The sequence below is a fragment of the Dromaius novaehollandiae genome, chromosome 1 (genome assembly GCF_036370855.1).
Source record: "Dromaius novaehollandiae isolate bDroNov1 chromosome 1, bDroNov1.hap1, whole genome shotgun sequence".
Lineage (NCBI taxonomy): Eukaryota > Metazoa > Chordata > Aves > Casuariiformes > Dromaiidae > Dromaius > Dromaius novaehollandiae.
The window spans coordinates 69,523,615-69,546,045 of record NC_088098.1 but is presented as its reverse complement, the minus strand read 5'-3'; the positions used below and the strand labels follow the sequence as shown (position 1 = coordinate 69,546,045).

Genomic DNA, 22,431 nt, shown 5'->3' with positions numbered 1-22,431 from the left:
ACCAGAAGTGGTTTCTCCTCTGTCATATAATTTATCTGAAAAGGTCAGCATGGCCCTATCTTCTGGGCAGAATCCATAAAATTATAAACATGTTGTCAAGGTTTAAAATCAAAACTTTGACAGGATAACCATGACCTTAACAATCACCTTATTGTGATCAGAAATTGTGGCCTTAGAGAAGTGAATATATTAAGGACATTACCTTTGAAAATCCATGTTTGGCAAATGTCTTTCAAGTTACATCCATTTTGGCATTTGTTTTTAACAGTATTTAAAAATATTCTTAAGTACGTAACCTTGAATTTACTGGTGGCAAAAATAAGGACTGGGCAAGAAGTGTAAATCAATATAGTTCCTTTGACTTCAAGCCATCTTAATTTACAAAGTTGAGGAGCTGATTTGTGATTTAAAATGATTTGCAAGTTTTCTTCCCTTTTCCCTTTTCCTTTTTTTTACAATTTTACAAGATGTGAAGGCAGCAAATAACACATCTTTTGCAGCCTGATTCTGAGAGTATTTACCTCCTTTAGGTACAGTACCTTTTAAGTTATCACAAATAAGGCAATGAGAATCTGTCCCCTGTTCTTTCCTCTCCTCATTTATAAATTGGCCTTTTCCCTTTAAAGTATCTTTTAGCAAATAAATATACTTAATAAATTCATATACTCTAGTATTTCTTGTTGGACACTTGCTATGTTGACACAGCAAGCAGTGTCCTTTTTAGTGTAACAGAGAGAGTATAGATAACAGAAAGAAAATTGCATGTCTTAAATTAGCAAAAAGACTCTTATTGGTTTCATTGGTCACCCTATAGCCCTTGATAAGAAATGCATTCTTCTGGGGAGGAATTCATCACATTTTGGAAAAGACACATTAGATTGTACAAATATGTTCAATCTTGGTCAATTTAAACATGTGATTTACCATGATTTACAGTCATATAAATATTTTTGAAATAATGTGTCCAAAAAAAAAGCCATATAGCCAGAAAATACTGCCGATAAATGAAAATTATTGATATTTATTCTGGACATGTGGAGAGTATAGGAAAAATCATATAAATTTGATGACAGTCTATGGACTTGTTGGTTGTAGTTCCAGGTGTATCTCTGGTAATGAGGGGGACTCAAAGATAATTGATAATCAAGCAAACAGTATAATAAACTCAGTGATGAAAATCTGCTTCTTACATCCCTTAAGCCTTTGGCCATATGAGTCCTGCTCAAAATCTCAGGCAGGAAAGAATACTGCTAGCTTTAGGTGAGACTGGACTCTCAGACAGAGTTTGCAGGAGTGCACATGTATCATCTTACAGCTGTAGTCTTTCGATTTTGGGAGGTAAAGAAAGAGGAGAACACCAAGTAAAGTAGGATCTACTGTGATTGGAAAAGAAGGGAGAAATGAAAATGTTCTTTTTTGTTGTTGCTTTTAACTTTTCTTCCTGTTCTATTTTTATGGATCAAAAAACCCTTCAACCTTAATTTTTAAAGAAGCTGTGTACATTTCATATTGATAGAAAGCACATGGAGAGAAATCCATAACAGGGCGCTAATTCAGATGGATCTGCTGAAGTTTAAATATGGTTAGTAACGTCACAGGTGTATATTTATGTGAATCCTACGTAAGTTGTTTAACCAGCTTAACACTAAGGAAAACTGTGAAGAAATGTTAGCATAGGCCTTCCCATTGAAGTGCTTCTCCAGAAAAGACAGAAGGAAAGCTCAGAGGTTGAATTTGCTCCCTGAGCTATATACAATAAGTACAAACAAAGGCAAGAGTCTCTCCTTTCAGCAAACTGGGGCTCAGTTTTTGCTAGTTAATCTGGTTCTAGGGTTATGCTAATGGTACTATTGCTAGATTTCTTTGGAGGTTGCGTTAGCATTCACTGCATAGCTATTCAGCTCCATCAGCATGTTCCAACTAGTATTTTCATGTCTTTTCCAACACATTCAGTCAGTTAGCAAAGTATAGAAGTAACTTTAAAAGTGTTCTGACTCTTTGCCTGTGTATACGTATGCACATGTTAGTATTGTGAAAGGATATCCATGTTCAGGTGGGTCAGCAAAAGGTATCAAATATATATGTTGCCTGAATGAAAGGAAAGGCATTTTGTTTAAAAAAAAAAAAGTTGTCACTAATTTGGTTAGTATGTAATCAGATTTACTTTGCCAAATATGTTGTTTCTTACCTGACATACAAGTGTTGGGTGGCCATTTTTGGTCTCAGTATCATTTCATGAGATTCTTCATGGAATGTAATAATTCCTGCCTTCTCTTTCCCCTCAGTTGAACATAAAAGGTTTTTCAAGATTGGAACCAATCTATGAGTAGGAAAGAAATCTCTGCCTCCTAATAAATTTGAGGCTGGTCTAAAGAAAACCCTTCTCCACTTGTGAGCTGCCCCACTGTCTTCTCTCCTGAGGTAGAGCAGCCTAGAGGATTTCAACATGAAGCTGAAGAACTGTGCCATTCCCTACCTTCCCCTACAAAAGACTTCAGAATAGAAAGGGCATGGAAGATAAAAATTAGCAGCCATTCTGTATGTCTTATGTTTTACCTGCTTAAAAAGGATAAAATGGAATCACACACAGAACTCAACAAGTGTGGGAAAAGTGTGTGCAGGGAGAGAGGTCGGACAAGCAGCAACAGTGAGAGCCGAGGCAGAACTGAATGCAGAAGGAACAGGGGAGAGGTACCGACTTCTCATGAGCAAAGTATGTGGGTAATTGCATCCTGTTCAGCAAAGCTCTCTATGATTGTTTTGATTTCAGTGAAATTTTTTTATGCTTTGAAGATAAGTTATTCTGGTGTCCTGTGTTAAATGGGTGGATTTGTTATTTTCTTAAATAATATGCTAGCCTTAATGAATGGTCCATTTTTGAGAGGTGCTAGGCATCCACAGCTCCTCTGAATTTTGTTTCGGACTTCAGTGGTATCCAGAATTTTTCAGCTCAGTTTGTCCTTCTAGCAGGAAGCAAAGCCAATTTGGCTTTGTCATTGCTCACTTTCTCATTGAATGCCCTAATAAAACTGTTGTGAGCACTGACACTTCAAATGTGGACAGTTAATACTACTGTCAAATAATTAAAAGTACAGGGCGTCAGTGTCTGTATCTGAGGAGGGAAGAAATTTCCTTTTGAATTATTGGTCACAGTGACCATGGTCCATTATTGTGCTTTATGGCAAGGTTTAGAATATTTTCCATTTAGAGAGAATCAGCTCCTAGAGTTGAATAGAACAAAAGTTCAGCATGTACTAAGAATGTGTGAAGTTTATATGCAACTGTGGATCCTAAGGTGCATTAAGCATTGAAATAATTAGCTTTGAGGAATTTTATTACTTAGTTTATAATGTTGGTTTATAATGGTTTGTAAGTATTACTTGGTTTCTAATTACATGGTTTAAATTATCTCAACAGTTAATTCACAAATTATGTCTCTCGTGTAATTAGTTGTATGTAGGGCTTGCTGAACTAACTTAAGTCCTGCATAAGACTTCAGAATATAATGCTATTTCTTTATCTGAACTGAAGCGCTGCAATGTGGGAAAAAAACCCAGAGATTTTATCACTTTCTAAAGGTCTCAAGTTGCAAAAAATTACTAAAATGACAAATTTAACAGATACCACCATGAACTAGGGAAGGAACTGTGCAGTTTCAATTTTGTATTTCCTCTGGAAGTTAGTGTTGCTTATTAAATTTCCATAGTGAACCAACTCAATCCCTGAAACAAAACAAGTGTAAAACTATTTCTGTCAAGAATGATTGACCAAATCTTCACTTAAATGGCCTGAGTAGTAAGATTAAACTCTGCTGGAATACTGATAATGTAAATCTTTCTGTAATCTGTAAATCTCTCCCTCTTTCCCCCTCTCTCCCTCTTTCCCTGTCTCTCCCTCTTTCCCCCCTCTCCCTCTTCTCCCCACCAATTTCTCCTTTGTCTAGCTCACCTACTTTTCATATGATTTTTTTCTAATAGAGTACTATATATAATAGCTATTAACATTGCATTGACTAGTGTTTTTCCCCTCTTCTCTGTTCTTCTACAATGTGAGCTACAAACAAAAATAATTTTAAGGTTTATTTTCATTCCTCACATCCCACATAAATGATGCATACCACGGTATTGAGTTACAGCACTCTTCAGCGCTCTGCACTGCTCTTTTTTCATTTGCCAAGGCTTTTATTCTCAAAGTGCTTTGCTATTTTTTAGGTATTTTACAAAACAAATGAGTGTCACTGCAGTAATTATATTACTCAGTGGCTTAAGGCATTTCACAGCGGTAGAAACATTATTTCTTACCCTCCTTCCCCCAAGTCAGCCTTTTCTCTAATCGTGCTGGCCCCTGTTCAGCTGAAACCTGTAGTCATCAGAGCTATAAACGTTTGTAGAGTTATTGCTTACACTGCACTCAATACAGTTTGACTCTTATTAACCAGGTGTATTGATTCTGGTTGTTGACTTTTTGTCTAGGGAGCCATTTTGTTCATCTGGGCAATCTTTTATTAAATATATTCTTAGTTCAGTCAGAAAACCATACTCAGTGAATCAATTCAATTGAAAAGAACAAGAAAGAATGTTTTGGAATATTACCTCTTTGAAGAACAGAGCCACAGTGGTAATAAAGATCTACGCCACATTGAAAACCAGCTTGGCGCCTCCTTACCGGGCAGCATGGTTTTCTTGATTTCTGAGCGGAGTTGGTTGGTTGACATGATAGAGGATAATGGAGAAGTTCTGTGCAAGATCAGGGACTGCTATAAAGGAGAAATACAGTCATGTGTATGGTATATAGCTGTTCACAGGATGCCTTCCATATACCTGTATTTGTTTAATCTTCCTAGCGTGGATTACAGTAGATGATGTGACCAGAAGATGTGGACTTCAGGATGTGCTGGCCACCAGAGCATGGGTCCAGGACCCGTGGCAACCATGCGCTGAAGCTGGTGACCCTGTGCGGAGTGGTTCATCACTTGGTGAGAAGGTGGCCCTCAGTCCCAATGCCAACTCCCGTTGCCTGTGGCCTGAGAAGCCATGAGGATAAGTCCAAGCTGCTTTGCTGGGAGAAAGAAGGAGGCAAAGGAGAGTGGGGATCTCTGTACCCATGCAGATGAACTGCATGCTGCAAGTGACAGCATGCTTTGCTCTCTGCTTTGTCATCTACCTGGTAATTTTATCTGGCCAAAGGTTTCATAGCATGAAGCTATCCCTGCCCTTCCCTGTATAGCCAGTAGTAATGCTGTCAGCTAAGTTTTCATGTGGAAGAGGTGGGTAACCAGGCTTCTCTGACTTCATATCCATTCTCCCCACTTCAGGGATGATTTCAGGGAGAAAATTTTTTCCTGCTCCCTAAGCAGTTTGTCTTGGTATTCTCCATTTTCCTGTTTTCTTGGTGTAGAAATGCCCTTCTGCTGCCTGGGATAGGATGCTGCCAGCTATGGGAGTTACTGCTATTTGACATACATACATACATACATATGTATGTATGTATGCATATATGTATGTATGTATGAACTCATTCATGATCTCAGTATCTGTCTCTGTAATACTTGCTTATAGTTAAGCACAGACCTTTGCCTTCTTTGCTGACTCTGTTGCTTATAGAAGTTGCACCTCTATATTAATTCCCAGGTCATTTCTGACGTGCCATAGAGGGACTACTTAGCTCTTTTACACATTATGTTAATGAGAGTTAACTTCAGCTCATCAGTATGGTGTTTTCTCCTTGACAGTATGTATGTATGCTCTTATGTTAGGGTTTTCTTTATTTGTGCTGAAGTTAAAAAAAAAAAAGACACACAGAAATTTAACTAGGGATTGTAAAAGTTGCATCCTGCTGCCCAATTTGTGGAGTTTTTGACTAATGCCTAGAAGAGACACTAGGGTGAATATTTTTCCGTAGGAGTTCTCGCCTTCCTTTGTCATTCACCGCGTGTGACTGCTTCCTTTCAAGGGCAAGCAAACTTGGCTGCATTCCCCAGCTTGCAGCAGCTTTTTTTCTAAAAGTTTTCTTTGAAAGAGAGAAGAGCAGCTTGAACACTGAACTTGGCCCTTGCTCTGTTGGAGAGGGTGGATTTGGGAGGGGGAGGTAAGAAGTACTCTCTGAGCAGTGCTGGGGCTGTCAGTGATCGGTGCAGGGCTACAGCTCTCGGATGGGGCAGCTCTAGCTTGTCTGTCAGGTGCCGTCTGGAGCAAGGGTGAGTGTGGATGGCAGTCAATAGCCTGTGGCTTGCCAGTGAGGAACAGGCCGTGTGCTGATGATGTGCAGGTGAAAGGGAGGAAGGGATTGGTTCTGGTAGCAGCAATAGGGTGATGGCACTGGGTCCCCTCTGGCTTTCACGACCTTTTCATAGCTTAGAGCAATCCTTCTCTGTCTGGTTATGGCCAAGTCTCATTTGTGAAAATTGATGCTGTTCCTCAGCATCAATTGTGCCTCACCAGTAAACTAGTAAAATTATTTTTCCTGAGGGGTATAACAGTCTTACTTTGTTGTGTGCCTTCAGCTGTATAATCGTATTCAAGTGGCCAGCTAGTTTGGCCACTTCTGTTTTCTTCGGAGTCCTTAAGCAGCAGTATCCAATTGCAGCAGAATCCTATGGCAGGTGTCACTGATTTACATCCTGCAAGTAGCATGTTTGTGTTGAGATACAGCATAGTCGGAGAGTTGCCGTCAGCCTCTAGAGCAGTGTGGGGGGTTGAGAGGCTGGAGGGACAGGAGAGCATGGGATATGCAAACATTGAGAAACCAAAAGTTTGGAAGGATTGGGGAAATCTGTAGATCTTGGCAAGATGGGGGATGGCCATGATAAGTGGTATGAAGTGAGAGGGGCTAAGGACATTGTATGGACCTCAAGGGAGGTACTGGGGAAGGGATCTTCGTAACGGAGCTGAAGCAAGAGTCTTGTGGCTAAAGAAAAGGTCTTGACTTCTGATCTCTTGAGGGTTGTGTAGGAAGAGAAACAGGTTGTCAGGTTGTGTTTCATTTGCCACTGCCTCTTCCTCTTCCTCACTGAGTCCTAGCCTGTGCTGTGAATCATCCCACTGACACTACTGGCTGACATAATCTCGATAGGAAGCCTCCACTGCTTTAGGGCTGTGCTGCCTCTTTCAGCTTCTGCCCCCTCCATTGCCTCACAACTCGCAGCCATGTGCTGTTTGGTCACATTCAGGTCTGGAGACAATATGCGCGGTGGAGACTGGTTGGCCCTACTGTTGATCGAGAGCTACCTTCCCCTTCTGTGTAATGTTCAGGGAAGAAAAGGGAGCTCAAAGGCAGCAGAGCTGCTGACACCTGCCCAAGTACTGTGTCTCATCTCAGATGTCCTACCCAGGGGGTTTATTTTTGTGTTCCTAATTTTCTTCTGTACATGTCTGTTCAGAATGACTTCAAAAAAGATTTGGGAGAGAGCTTGCACTTACTCCTTCTACCCTCATAGCAGTCCTTCTCTTTCTATTCCTTTTGGTCCTTCCCTTTCTATTCCTTTTGGATTCCTTTGGCTCTAGGGGGTGCTAGGCTATATTCAGAACTAGATGGTATAAGATTTTTTGACTATGTCTAGGGATGTGGCTAAGACTAACCTTCTTAGGTTGCCTTTTCTGAGAAGAGAAAGGAGTGAGAGCATTGGATAACAGTAATGGAGTGGGGGAAAATAGGCTGCAGTAAACTCAAGATGTGGAGATCAAACCTCTTGGAAAGCAATTTTTAGGGGAAAAGTTGCATGCTGGCAGGTAGGGGAAGGCTGAAGTTGCTAAAAGAATTTGCCATGTGCCCTTAATACTAATTGTTGCAAATTGGAGGAAAGGTAAGTGCAGTGAGACTGTTCCGCAGCAGTGCCCTTTAATACACTGAAAATTAAAAGAATTACACAAAAGGTGGGGAGAAAGGACACAGGCTTAAAGAGTATATGTATAAAGGACTGACACAAGTTGGTACAAAAAAAGATTAAGGCAGAAAATGAGTTAGTTAATGTGGCATGTAAAGGCAGTTAGAAAAAAAGGTCTGTAAATATGCAGAAGTCTGACAAGGCTGACAAAATTACAGGTTTGCTACATAATGGGAAAGACTAGTAAATAACCGAGGAAGTTGTGACATTCAGTATTTCTTTTGCTTCATTAGATTTATTGGATTCCTGGTTAAGTTCACAAGTGGGAGAGCAGAGAACAGAGCTTGCTCTGTTTTGTGGTTTTGTTTTTATGGCTGCAGAGAAATCAAGAGGGACAGAAATAGAGACTTTGTTCTTATTCAGCTGCTTATCCACTTAGCAGCTGAAATATTCTTGTGAAATGTAAGTGCATCAGTTGAGTATCGTGATTCACTGAACCGTTTTTAGATGGGTGTCCCTGTATACTGGTCTGCCCAGACCTTTCATCTTCCAGGATTTGGGTGGCCTTGCCAGGATTAGCTGAGGCACTGTTTACTACACTTTTCCAGAAAAGAAGTCTGCTTATAGCTATTTACATACCTCCCTATAGGGAGAAGAGAGACAGGCTCCTACTTTCACCTACAGCTCCTTGGGGGATGACACACCTGTAGTAATGAGTGAAACAAAGCCTAAATATCCTTACAAATAATGTTCATACTTTGTTATGCATGTGCACTTAAGCTTTATTGGGACTTAACTTGTATTTAAGCCTCACTTGGTATGTGATGTACGTGACTTTTTTGTTAATCCAGACCTCTAAATTCAGTGTTGCTTTGAAAAGTTATTCTGGCTAAATTACATGTCTGTAGGCTCCCATAGATTTTAGCATCGCAGTTACTCTGTTTGCAAAGAGGAAATCCACAATACTCTGACAATCCAAGCTGGTGGCAGTACCAAATCACGATGCCCAAATGAAATGACTTTCTCGGCAGGTTAGCGGATCAACACTATAATTTTTCTGTCTACTTTCTTGTCTGCTTTTAGCTGCAGTTAAATAGCCAACAATGTTCATTTATGAACTGTGTTTATTAGGTTTCAAAGTTAAAAATAATGGAAAAGAATGAGGCAAGTTCACACTTTCTTTATGTCTAGTCTCTAGCTTATTTATTTTTGTCGTTCTAAATGACAGGCATTTTTTCAAAGAGAGATATTCTGAGGCACCAGGTGGCACCCAGTATGTAAAATAAGAAGTTTGGACTTTGTGCCAGCTCAGTAGATGGATATTTTTATTTAAGATATTAATCGTTATTATTGTTGTTGTTGTTGTTGTTAGATATTATCATTATTACTATTAAAGATCATAATTATTTTGATTTAAGATATTAAAGATTATTATTATTACTACATTATTAACATTTTAAGATATTATCAGGCAAACTGAGAAAAAAGATACTATAGGATGTAGAAACTAGAAGAAAAGCCACTGTCACAGTGATCTGTGCTAGTTCTCTAGTTCTAATGGTAATAAAACCCCAAAAACCAAATAATCTTTTTTTTTTTTTTTTTTGTGAATATACACTGGATGAAAATTAAAAAGGTTCAGATCACTTCTGATTAGAACTGCAGTTGAAATTATTAGAATGTGATGGATGTGTTTGGATGAGGAAGAGGAAGAAGTTCACAGGCTAAGATTTCTTTGAGCAATTTATAACCTTAGCATTAGTCAGATACCCAATCTCCGGTCTCTTTATGGATATATAAATAAACATAGTGTAATATGTGAGCAGTAAAATTTATGGCCTTTGCTTGATTTCACTGGAGTCTGCTGCTTACATTTATGAATAGAGGGTACCGAAAAGAATTTCTTATAAAATATGCAATCCTGATTCTTCCCAGAGTCATACTGTATCAGTGGGCCAAATCCTGCAGGCTTTAGTCAAACCTGTTACTCAATATGCTTATTAAATGAAGACAGTAAGATTTTCACCTCTAGAATTGAACTAACTCCTGTCTAGAAGAGCTATCCAAAGCTTATGACCCTCTGTTAGTCCTGAGAGTCAGACAAAAGCTCTGAGTTGATCTTATGTTGGGGTGAATTTTTAAGATGCATTTTGATCTCAGAAGATGCAAAAAGTTAGCTCCACAACTTCTGTTGTGCTCTTTACCTAAACTGTTTTCTTCCTTCACTGTTGTCTCTAAGGCCGTTCATTAGATGTCCCCCAGAGTCCTAGCATGCTATCCTTAATTTTTTCCTACTTTACCTGCACAGTCAACAAACACAAGAAATATTGATGATTTATGCTATTTAACTCATTCTTCCCAGTTTCTCAGAGCATGTTATTAAACTTGTGTGCTGATTTCAATGGAGTCCTTGTCAATGGAGTACTATTATTAATTCTAATAATACTAGTATTAATAATAAACATTTGGATTAATCAATTGAAACTGAGCAGAAGCTGGGAACTTCAATGTGTTATCCCACAAATGCAAACCAAAGAGGAAGTTCCTATTTACATAAAGCTGCAGATTTTTTCCTGTGCTGTGTTTGAACATGTGCACGTGCACATGCACACACACATGCACACAAACATGAGTCACTGAAACGATACATATCCCAAGGCTCATTGCTGCTGATTTGCTTCAGATCTTCCTCAAAGTTTCAGGTCTGCTCTTATCAGCAATGTAAGTAAACTGAAACTCCAAACTCAAATGTTCACCCACTCTTTTGCAAGGGTCAGAAGTTGACTTGGGAGCTATTTCCTAGTTTACCAGTGTTTCTTATTCTAGGCAAATTTTATACTGCCAGTCTGACTAATGATTTTAACATGAGTAATAGTTTTCTGAAAAATCACATCAGAAATGAGATGTGCCCTTAGACTGCCAATTTAATACAAAATAGAGAGTTACCTGAATATGTAGTGGAATGTTTTTGAAGAAAAGTACAGATTCATTAAGGTTGAAGACTTTGATACAGGCCTCCAAAAATCTTTGTAGCTTCTGGGCAAGATATTTTTTTAAGCAGCTCAGCAAAACTGGACTGACCATTTTGTTTCAAGATTTTATTTTTACCTGAACATTGAAAAATTCTGCTTCTGTCCCACGTTGCCCTGTGTGTTCCTTCACTGGATGAATCCACACAGTTTCTGCATAACCACTTGGGTCATATATTCAAGTCAGCCTCCCCTTGTGACTGCGAATTTGTTTATTTGAAGCTGTGTCTGTCTACAGCTTTGCAAAACATTCAGGAATTGTTTTGTTCTGGCTGGCTATGCTGACCATGCTGTACTCTTCTGCAAGCAACGGTTATTCCCTGATTTTTCTTCATTTCCTGTCCTTCAAACTTTCCCAAGACAAAACAAAACAAAACAAAACAGAAGGCCAATTTTGGAAAATAACAATGTCTAAAGAAGAAAGAGGTTTGTCTCTGGTAGCACTACCAGTTCAAGCAGCAATTCCTGAAATCGCAGCCTGGGAGCTGTGATGAGAATGTGGGAGACAGTTGCAGGCAGCGGTCTCCCATGTCTCACGTTGGTGTGAGAGAAGAAACCTCCCTTCCTGTGGGAGCAATCTTGCTGGAAAACCGGTTGAGAAGTTCTGCAACATATAGTTATGATGACCTCTGAGGCAATATCTTTGCAAATGGTTCTGGGGCAGTCAGCTACATTGTGGTGACATGCAGCAAGATGACCGCTGGGCCCATACGTTTAGTTGTGTCCCATGTGGGACAGGAAAAATGTAGTAGTATTCTTGTCGTATCTGCTGAGAACATGCATACCCTTCTAGGGACACAGTGATGTCTCTCTTGATTTTATGGAGCAAGTCATGCACCATACTGTTCTGGGAAGCCACCATCTGAAACAACTATCGTCCAGATTACTCTTGAACTGAGCAATGGCTAGTTTTACGGGTAGCTTCCTTTCAGACATTAAGCCTGATCCAGCTGAAAGCATTACTGAGTGACGGTGATGGAAATTATTTTGCAAAGTCATTCATTTCCAGTGCCAATCATTTAATTTCAAAAATATGGAAAGAGTTGTTTTAATTGATTTTGTTTGCTGCTGTGAATGGTGATTTATATTCACAAAAGTTATACTGCTAGGGTGAGGACTGAAGAGGAGGAAAATTAGGATGAAGCAGACTCCTCCCTCAATCATTTAATTCCAAATATCATGGAGTAGTAGCTTTGTGCTACATATGGCATACGGAGTATGTTTATGCTCACAGAGCTGATATTGAGGCTGTCAGTGCTGTGCTTTGTTGTCTGGATTTGAGCTGGGATAACACGTAATGAGAAAAATACAACCTTTTTCTCTTCCAGAAATAAATTGAGCATCGTGCTTGGTTCCTCTACTGTTTACCTACCCTGTGTTTATGTAATAATACTTCTATTAGGTCTTTTCAGAACATGCTTGTGTCTGGTCTGGCTTTGCCCTCATGTGTAAGCTGCAATGTAAGGAAGTGGAGTGCCTGCAAAGGGTCTTGGGAAAGACCTACTGTAACACAAGGGAAAAATTAGTAGGAAAAAAATAGCAGCATTCACCTTTTGGTTTGGGAAAGGGTTTCCTAAATAAAGCAGAAGTATGTTAAAAACGAGCAACTGTGGACTCAGGAATAATCTTTTCTGGCAAGTCTTTGCTCAGTAAAGAAGGAATGATTCAGGGATGACCTCAGAAAACCAAAGGAGAAGAACCTAGGAAATGCGCAGATGACTTGTGTGGGGGAGTGTGCTTGTGAATTCAATGACAGCACAACTATTTAGGAATCAACATCCTGTGGTAGCAAGGAGGATGGGTTTAGTGCTGGTTCCCTAGTGCCAGAGAGAGCTGTGAAACCTCCCTGTGCCATAAGACACGAATCCTGTCCAGGGGCAGGAACATGCCCCTCTCCTCTCCTGGTCGTCATCCTTACAGTGGAAAATTAAAAGTTGGTAAATATAAATAAATATAAATAAATTTAGGGGATGAGTGAGGGAAGGTTTGGACCTTGGTGCTGGACCCTGCCTGTGGTCCGGGAGTGTTGCCTCCACCCCAAAAGAGGTGCAGCTGAGCCTCGAGCATCTTCACTTCCCCTGATGTGGGCCCCGCTAGCTCTGTGTGCACCCTCACACCTCCTGCCGCTGTTGCCGGCAGCATCAATGCTTCCTCCTGGGAACCCACAGTACATCTGAACCCTGTTTAACAAAAACAGACTGAGGGAAGTGCTGCATTAAGTTGCTCAAAGCACCAACTGCTGAGGAGCCAGCCTGATTTTTGAGATTGGTTAAGAAGTCATTGACTCCCAGAGGGAAGCCCAGGGAATGGCCACCAGTAGATGGCCACCAGAACATGCTGGTCCTGCTAGCTCTTGCTGGAGACTTGGAAGTCTCAGTTACAGGGGAAGTAGTCACTTCTGATCCCTGTGATTGATACCACTGTGTGGTCATGCTGAAAGGGGAAGCAGTGCTTGGATCAGTGATGCAGTCTTTCCTCATGTCCGCTCGAACCTCTCCCATTCGTATGGACTGCTTCAAATCTGTATTTTCTGTGAAAGAAAGAATATGCTGTCCCAGAATCTTAGTTTTCCTGTAACACTGCAGAAAAAATAGGAATAAAAAATGGCTACCAGTTGCTTACCCATTCTGGAAAAAGTTTATTTTTGACAGGATTGAAGTATTTTGCAACCTTGAAATTATGTCTCTTCCTCCTCCAGTTTTTGACCCTTTCTCCCTTTCCCCTCTAAAAAAATTCAAAACCAGTTTTCTATTTTCTCTCAAATGGCTGAAAAATAGAGGAGAAAAAACAATCTGTTATGTGACTAGTTCAATATGCAACACAAGTAATGAACACCAGCTAGTCCAAGAATGATATTTAAAAATGACCCATATTCTGAGCGTTAAGTAGCTTAGCTTCTTTAGTGCTGGCCTGATAATAACTTTATTTAGGCTGAGTAAATTTTTATACAACTCCCTGAGTGCAGGGAAGTCCCACTTTAACCTTCTCCAGAGGGACTGCTTATCAAATAAGGTAGGACTCTGTTCAAACAGTGATCCACTTCTGTTGGCAGTGTAAATAATTAGCAAATCCTGGTGTTCATATCGAGCAGTATTTCATTCCAAAATGATTCCAGTTATTTCAATTTGCATATGTAACAGTCTATTTAATGGAACTCCAATTATTTTAATACGTGCCAGTATTCCAATTGCTTTTGAAAAAACAGTCTACAGAGATGATGCTGTAATCGAAAACGGGGACCAGCGTAATTCAGGTAATTTGGGATTCTATCACGCAAAATGCAAACAGTTGTTCTGCAGCAGGTCTCAGGCTACCTGTGGAGTAATTGTTAAAATTAAGAGTATTGCAAAGTAGCCTGTGAGGAACAGTTTCATCATCTTTAGTGCTGGATCAAAAAGAGCCTTTTAATCTAGTTGCAAAAATGTTATTAAAATAGGTATAGGTATATGATCCTTAATTTGAATAATTAAACTGAATTTGGATTTTTAAAGCATTTTTAGGAAAAAGTGACTTTATGGCATGATTGTTACTCAAATCAGCCCTATTGTTAGGATTAAAATGCATGTAAATGTGTTCTTTTAGTTCAGATTTTTTAGCATTTAAGGAGAAAATTTGTTGCATAATGAAAAGCAGTTTTAACTTTTGTCTTATCATCTCCATTGTCTCAATCTTCAAAAGCTTATGTGATGTCATGGCTTTATACTTTTGATGGCACGTATAATGTGAATTCCAAGCTTGAGAACAACTTTTTTAACATTTGAAATGAAGATTGCGTGTAGTTAAAGAAACACTTCTTAACTAAATCTAATTCATGATATATAGTTTTCATAGTAATGGAAGCTGGAAGCCAATTTACCTGAAGTATTCAGAAACCCTGATCAGCAAAGAATCCAGATTTTGCTGTCTTTGTTCTTAATTTGAAGCTTAGTTTGAACAATTGGTTTCACATCTGGGTTTGAGTCTGATTACTGAAGCATACTCAGCCCCACAATAATATTTCAAATACGTTTTATTTGTCAGTATAAATTTTCGTGTATGGAAAAAAAGAGATAATGATTGAAACAGAATTTGTCATATCCCATAGAAAGATTCTGTTTCATGTTACTTCAACCATTATTTTTATATTCTGTGTGCAGCAAGGAGATGTTTCATGCCTAACCACAGCTTTTTGCTAGTGGCATTGCAAAAGCAGTGTAGAGCAGTCCCTTTTCTATACGATAGTGAAGCTAGACAACAAAATTGCTTAACCTTATTACTGTCAACAAAAGGAGTCTACCATAAATGTCAAGCTATATTTGTAAGTGAAGTAATTGACTCAAAACCAGAGTAACTCTAGAAAGCAAAGATGGCAGCTACTGAAGATATTCCATAGTGCCTTTCAGGAAATGGATTTTATTCATAGTATCAAGGTATTAACTTTCAAATGTTTTTAGAAAGCCGTTCAGTAGAATCCAGATGTGCTAATAACACTATCCTGCTGAAAGTGATTGGAAGCTTTGTCAACCTAGTGGCAAAAAATCTTACTTATCTGAAGAAATATTTATTTTTCTTAATGGAAATTAAAAATGCTCATTCAAAGGTGACTATTCAATAAAAGTGCACTTTCTGGTGCAGAAATATTGTATGCTTTAGCAGTTTTAGCCCAAGCCTTTTAAAGTGAAATCAATTTCTTACCTCAACTGTATTCATCATGAAAAAATATAAATTCTGTCTTTTGTGAAGCTGTCACAGTTCCTGAGAAATATTAGACCCTAGGGCCCACTACTCTGTTTAATGCATTCTTCATGTTCCTATCATCTTTTTTTAACATTCCTTTTGCTTGTTTGATGACTTTTATTCTTCCCTTTCTCATTTAGCAAAATTCAATATTATGTCCCTATTCTGTTCCTTTTAAAGACAACTTAATAGAAGCCACTAAAAATCAGAGGTTTAGTATTTCTATTTTTAAAGGGAAAATAACCACATTTATCACATTTTTTATATTATTCATTTGACTCTTTTTTAATTTTTTGTTTTCTTACATCTTCTCTGAAAGATGCAGGTCATCCAGCTGAATTCAGAACAAACTGAAGCTATGTAAGGTCTGATTCTCAGAAACTATTTAGGTCCCTAAAGATGCAGGGATAAATACATACATAATGGGATTTTCAAAAGTGCCTAGAGGCACCTAATTTTATTCTTCAATTAAGCTTCACCAAGCAGTCTTCATATTCTGAAATGTAGGTAGTTATGCTGTTAGAGGTTCTGATGAGTTAATGTTTAAATACTTGTTTGTATTTTTTTTAAAGAAAACTCTTTTCCTTTCTCATTCTCTAAAGATTATGCTTGTATCCAGGTTTACCATAACTAGATCCTTCTTCTCTAAGTGCAGTCTGTGGTAATTATGCAGTAGGAGGAAGAATAGCAGAATTGTGTTCTCAAAGGTATACACAAGGAAACAACTCAGTGTAGGCAGTTTCTCAAAATAGATGCTCCAGCTGATAAACTTGCTAATTTATTTCAAAACTTTTTTTTTGCCAATTTGAAAGAATGTGAAAATTGATTACTCTGATGATTTGAAGTCTGAGTTTTGTTTTTTTTTATTTTACCAGACTGTTTTTAGGTTGAACAATTCATACCAACTCAAGGTAGGATTCATGTCGCCTTACTCTAGCCATCTTAAAGTTAAGTTCCCATTTTCAGCTAATTGTCTAGACACCCTCTATAGTCAGTGAAGAAATTGAGGCACTTCAAGAGTGTGATTCATCCCATCCTAAAATAGATCTCTAAGCTGGGATGAATTGGCGGTAGCTGTATTTCTCCACCAAATAGCAGGAGAGTGTTGACAACTGGTTAGTCACTAGCTATTGACCTATCTGTTATCCCTATCTGTTGGTTTGCTGATCTGGAAGATGAACAACATTTTTCAGTATTTTGCCAAATAGGACAAACAGATGCCAAATAGATGTTAGTATTGAACTGATCATGATCATGAGGCAGAAAGTAATGTTTACAGTTCCAGTGAACCTGTATATAGACAGTCTGTGCTCTGTTTTGATTATCAAATGGCAACTTAAAGAGATAAAATTGATGCCTCATACATTGTACGTGTTTCAGGTTGGGATTAGCCTTGAAATAAGTATCCAGCTGCAGTGAATATTCCACGTGGTTACTCTTCAGTACAAACACTGTGACAAGGACACTTCCAAAATAGTCTGTCATTTTCTTATTTGTTTTCTGGAAACAATCAGCCAGTGAAGATTATTAAGATTTAATTTGCTTCTCCAGTAGTAAACTTCTGCTAAATGTTTTTCATGATTGGACAGTCGTGTTTTTCAGATGCTAGTTAGTTCCTCACTAAGAAAATGATGAAGAGAACAACCATTACTGCAATAGGATGGTGTTTTTTAGGAAAGTTCGTTTAACATTTTGAAGGAATAAACATGTTTACTAAGCCTTCCCTGATACTGGGCTGAGGTAGGAGAAAATGAAACTGCCAAACTTCCATTAGGGTCCTCTCATATCTGAACTAATTTTCTTGGATGTTGGTAACAATGTAAGTATGTCAGCAAGCAGATTAACCCTGCTTTTATCATACATTTTGATGCCTGAACTGCTAATTTGATTTTGTCCCTTCTTTTTATTTCTCCAGTTCAAAGAAAGGAATGCCCGAAGAAAGCTTGTTAACTGACCTTTCTTTTATTTATATTTAAAATGCACTTATGCTCATGATGCTTACATTTGACTGATACTATCTTAAAGTAAGAACTGTAAATTCTTAAAATCCCGTAATAAATATGTAATGAAATCTGTACTGCAAGACCACTTCTATTAGTTTAGTGCAGTTTAAGGTGGAAAGAGACCATTCAGGCAACTGGTCTAGTCATCTACACAGTGCACGCATAGTATCTCATCTAGTTTTTCCTTGACCTGGGCAAAACAGGACACTGCAGACATTTGCAAACCAGAAAATTTTTCTGTTTCACTTACATTAGAACATAACTTCTGTTAGAAATCTGATTTTTGTTGGTCTTCTTCATTAAGATGGTTTCTTTTCTCTTACCAAACTGTGACTATAAAGACATACACATCATGGTTATCTTTTTCATCTTTTTAATAAAAAGAAAAACTATTGCAATTACATTTCCATTTATTATTGTGATTTATTTTCTTTTTACAAAGGAATTTGACAAGCAGATTTCTGGAGTTCTTAATGAAGTTAAAACAATAGCCTATGCATGTCATCATACACGCATAGTGAAATAATGAACATAAAAATCACGTACACACACACGCACACAAAGAAGACAAGGCACTGTTAAGACTGTACAAGTAATAAATGACTGAAAGGTTATTGATACATAAAAAGTGGGCAGAAGCTCCTAATGAAAACTCTATCAGTAGTCATTTTAGCACACTAGAGCTGTGCATTGTTTTGGGGTTCTCTGCTTAAAAGCCCAGCTGTGTCCCTCTTTCCATATGTATTGGACCCCACATTGGTAGGTGAATAAATTGCTCCGATGTTGTTGCTGGAACGAACTAAAAAGTCAGCCAAGCGCTGTGTCACACATGTAGCGGTGTTGCATTTCCGTTTCTCCAGATGGTGACTGCTAATATGAGACAAAAAGAGCCAAGATGAAGTCAAATGATGAGCAATAAAATATGCCATTTCTAAAAGGCATTTGAGCTGTGCTAATGTGGGAGTTCTTTTAATATGAGCACAAATACATGAACATTACAATCTTCCTACCACCTACTTTGTGCCTGAAAAAATCTTGTGCTGTATGCTATTGTCAGTTTTAATGATGGGGATTATTTAAATGCAAAGACCTTAAGAGTCATATGTCATTTTTATTGATATTCTGCACAACCGTTTATGACATCTAGAAAACCTATAATGATAGTATAGTTAAGACAGTAAGTGAAAACAATGACTAAATGTTTAGCTTTCAGCTGAACTTCTAAATCTATTTAAAGCTCTTGCTGATATCATGAGGATTACTAACATAATGACAACCACTATCATTTATTTAGTTCTCTTATTCCCCCAGAATCATATCCTGCTGTCCTTGAAGTGAACAGTGATCTCCTAATTCACATCAAATGGATGAGCCCAAAGACTCTCTCCAGCTGTGCCACCTATCAGGAGAGGTGGCAGACATGCCAACTTCTTGTGGCTCCAGTGCCACTTCAGATTTAGCTCTGTCCAAACAGGAATTTATTCACTACTGAAAAGCAACCACATGTTGTTGAAACACCAGCAACTTGACAATGCTGTTGTGGTAGGAAGTAATCATTTACTGGATAAGACTTTAAAGAGTATCCATGGAAGAATCCATCTCTAAAAAATAACATTTTATGGTTGGAACTAGCAGACCATTTACAGAATTCTGTACAGAACTTATGTAACATGAGGATTTTTTAAAATCATAATAAAATGCTTAGCTTGAGAGATCTTGGCTTTTCCAACTTGCTTCTTAGACCACTGTATTGTTCCATAAGACAGAAATACTCTTACTGCTCAGGTTGCTTACTGAGTTGTCAATAGTTTTCCTAGGCTTTTTCATGCTGATATGGCACTACATGTTGATTGGCATGATGTGGCCAAATTGAATAGCAATTATGAGAGAAATATCTGAATTGTACTGTTCGTTGTCAGCAAATGGGTAGGGATTTCTAAACAATTAATATTTTAAATATGTAACTGTGTTTAAAGTAAATGGCTGTATAGAGCTTTGTATGGTTCTTTTTAGACTTCCACTGGTATTTCTATTGACTTAAGAGGAGTTGAATCAAGCCCTTAACGCTGGGGGTTCAAGCAACAATGAGTTCTCATGGAATTCCCAGATCTATTTGTGGAGGCAATTCTCATTTTCTTTAAAGGTACCAAATGAGGCCCTGGCACTCCAAGTTTAAAACTCCAGTCTTTATAGTAGGTTGCTAGGTTTCTAACTGATATCTGGTCCAACTGAACTGATTATAGCTGTAAGCTCCCTGATCTGTAGCCTTTTGAATATATGGTGCAATGGGACAGCTCACCCAGTAAAAGACTATGAGCAAGGGCCACAGAAAAGCAGGTACGGCATACCACACTCGTAAAGGTAATGCCTTGCATTTGATTATTGTAATAATTATTATTTTAGTTTTTAAAAGTAATAGCTGTAAAAATGCTGCAATTTTGGCTCCATAATCAAATTATTTTGGAAGATAACCAAATTGTCATATAATAATGATTCTTCAAATAGAGAGTGAGAAATAGAGATCGGAGGTGACTATACAGAGACAAGTTCACTGAATCTATCCATAACAGAATTGTCATTAAAGAAAATCAGTCATAAGTCTGATGACCAGATATACTAATTCAGTGTTGCTAATAAATTGGTACTAACTCCAAGTACTTTTTGAAATGCTAGTTTATTCATTAAAAAGTTACTTAAAGATGGCATTTATGGATTTATAAACATAAATGCATTTCAGCTTAGCTAAATTCTATGAGAGCCAATTGTTTCTTTTTATTCTTCTCATTATTAAATTGATATTTAAATCTGTAATGAAACATAATTTACTTACAGAAAATAGTTACATTTCAAAAGAATTATATTCTAGCAGAGCTTTTGTGTTATTCAGAAAGACATATTTTCTATTTGTTTTCCCTTCAGGCTTAGAAATGTAACAAATAAAAAAAGCACTTTCAAAATAAACCTTCCTTTGCAAGGTAATGTAGTATTGGTAGACTTTTTCATTTATGAAAGGGTTATAATGGATCTGGTAAACCAATTGACAATCTGCCACTTTTGTGGCTGGATTTCACTTTCCAGCCCTATCTTTATGTTTACAGAATGGCTTCATTTCCACCAAAAAGAGTGTTTTAAGCTCTGTTTGAAGGCCGAATAGGAACAGTCTGAAATTCACTGGCACAAAGTTTACTTCATAATTTAATCCTAACTGACACAACCAGAAGAACAGAGAGGAAATCAATACCTTTTTGGCTTTGCTGCTGCTTGTTCTGGCATTGCCTCACTAAGTCCTGAGAGTGCATTCCTTGACATTACTGGCAATATCCATCCTTGTCTCTTGGAAGTCCCATCAGATAGATCGTCAGCCACAGATAATAACCTTTAAACAGCAATAAAATATACTGTGAGATTTAATAGCTCTATTTTTGCTGAGATCATTTGAGACATGAAAGCAAAAGCAATTCATGAAACAATCTAAATGTACTTTCCCTTAAAAAGAAATAAATATAATTATTTATAACTCACTTCTCAATAGGTGTAGCTTCCAGACAGCTCAAAGTGACAGAAAGTACAATGAAGACAACTGACAGCTTTAGGTTGCACATCTTTGCTTCCAAAGTTTCTGGAAAGAATAATGATTCAAAACTGAAAGCAATCCCAAGTGCTCTTGAGCATGTCCAATTACTGATGCCCATTCTGTCCTAAATCAACAGCAGCTAATCTCTGTCACACTCAAGAGTAAAAGCATGATCCCCCTAAGTTTAATCACACAATGCAGTTTCAAATAGATAGCTCTCAACAGCAAATGCTCATTTTCCATCTAGCAGTCTCAATCCTTTCCCATATCACTGGGATATGTCCTGAATCTCAGATTCTGGTCACAGGTGCAATTTATCTGGAATTTATTTTAGCCTTTTCCTGAAAAATGCTGCTGATTAATAATGAGAAAGATTGTGCTTTCCTGGAAGCACTGGTGTTGCATGGTATCTTAAATAAGGGAAGAAGGGAAATTGTTTACCTTTTGGTGGTCAGGGAGCTATCTGAAGAGGCACTCCTGTGTTAGCAAGAAGGGTGCATGCAACAATTCCACGCTTGCATCTGGCTCTGGAGTATCCGTTTTCCCCCTTCCTTGCTGACAAGCAATACAGCTCTTATATACCCTTCACACCTTTCTCAGCTCTGACATCAGGCAGCACACAGAGACTGTCATTAATTCCCATCCCTATAGATAGAAAGTGCCCCAGAGAGGAGCAGAGGCAGATGGGTCATTATTGCATTAGCACATCAGTAAATATTAACCTAGTATATGCAGGATGCCCTCATGAAGATACTGTAATAGCATATTGCACATCAGAACTGTAGCCACAATTTTACAGTTCTAATAAGATGCTGAGGTAATATTCCCTGTGGGTGTTTTCAAGGGCTAAATAAGGTAACAGAAGTTATAAAGAAAGCAAGAGTAAATGAAATGCCAGATCACAAGTAATTGAAATATAAGAAAACAGATGTATTAGAAAAGATAGGACAGTTAAAGTTGTTGAGGTTTGTTATAGAAGTGTATTATGTTCACAACAGAAAAAAATGTATGAAGGGATAAAAGCTGTATGAGGCATGAGAAAAAGAGAAAATGATTTAAGTTAACTGATAGGGTGATCATTCAGGTAGAAAATATGGTAGAAATCCTGTAAGTTTTTCAGTGGAGTGTAAGTATGAATGAAAATCTTACCATTATCAATGCAAAATCTTTTGTTTTCTTAATGGGTAGATTCTTTGTTTCATGCATGAAAATTGCATCATTAATATACTTAAGAAGGCAAAGACTAGTATTAAAAAACTAGGAAATGTCAGAGTAAAGGCTGCTTGT

General features: G+C 37.9%; 2 protein-coding genes across 2 annotated transcripts in view; one reads left to right on the top strand and one right to left on the bottom strand.

The window, feature by feature from the left end:
- The first annotated feature begins 6,138 nt into the window (after positions 1 to 6,138).
- The window catches only part of LOC112978912 (solute carrier organic anion transporter family member 1A2-like), a 56,240-nt gene continuing 39,947 nt past the window's right edge, over positions 6,139 to 22,431 (top strand). Inside the window, exon 1 of the mRNA XM_026092701.2 lies at positions 6,139 to 6,196. The gene's annotated coding sequence lies outside the window, so the exon portion shown is untranslated. The remainder of the gene's footprint in view (positions 6,197 to 22,431) is intronic.
- On the bottom strand, positions 18,191 to 21,172 carry IAPP (islet amyloid polypeptide). The gene is made up of 3 exons (XM_026092705.2): positions 21,093 to 21,172; positions 20,812 to 20,946; positions 18,191 to 18,440 (listed from the first exon to the last, which is right to left on the bottom strand). The coding sequence occupies exons 1-3, from the start codon at positions 21,170 to 21,172 to the stop codon at positions 18,248 to 18,250; spliced, it is 408 nt and encodes a 135-aa protein (XP_025948490.1). The 3' UTR covers positions 18,191 to 18,247.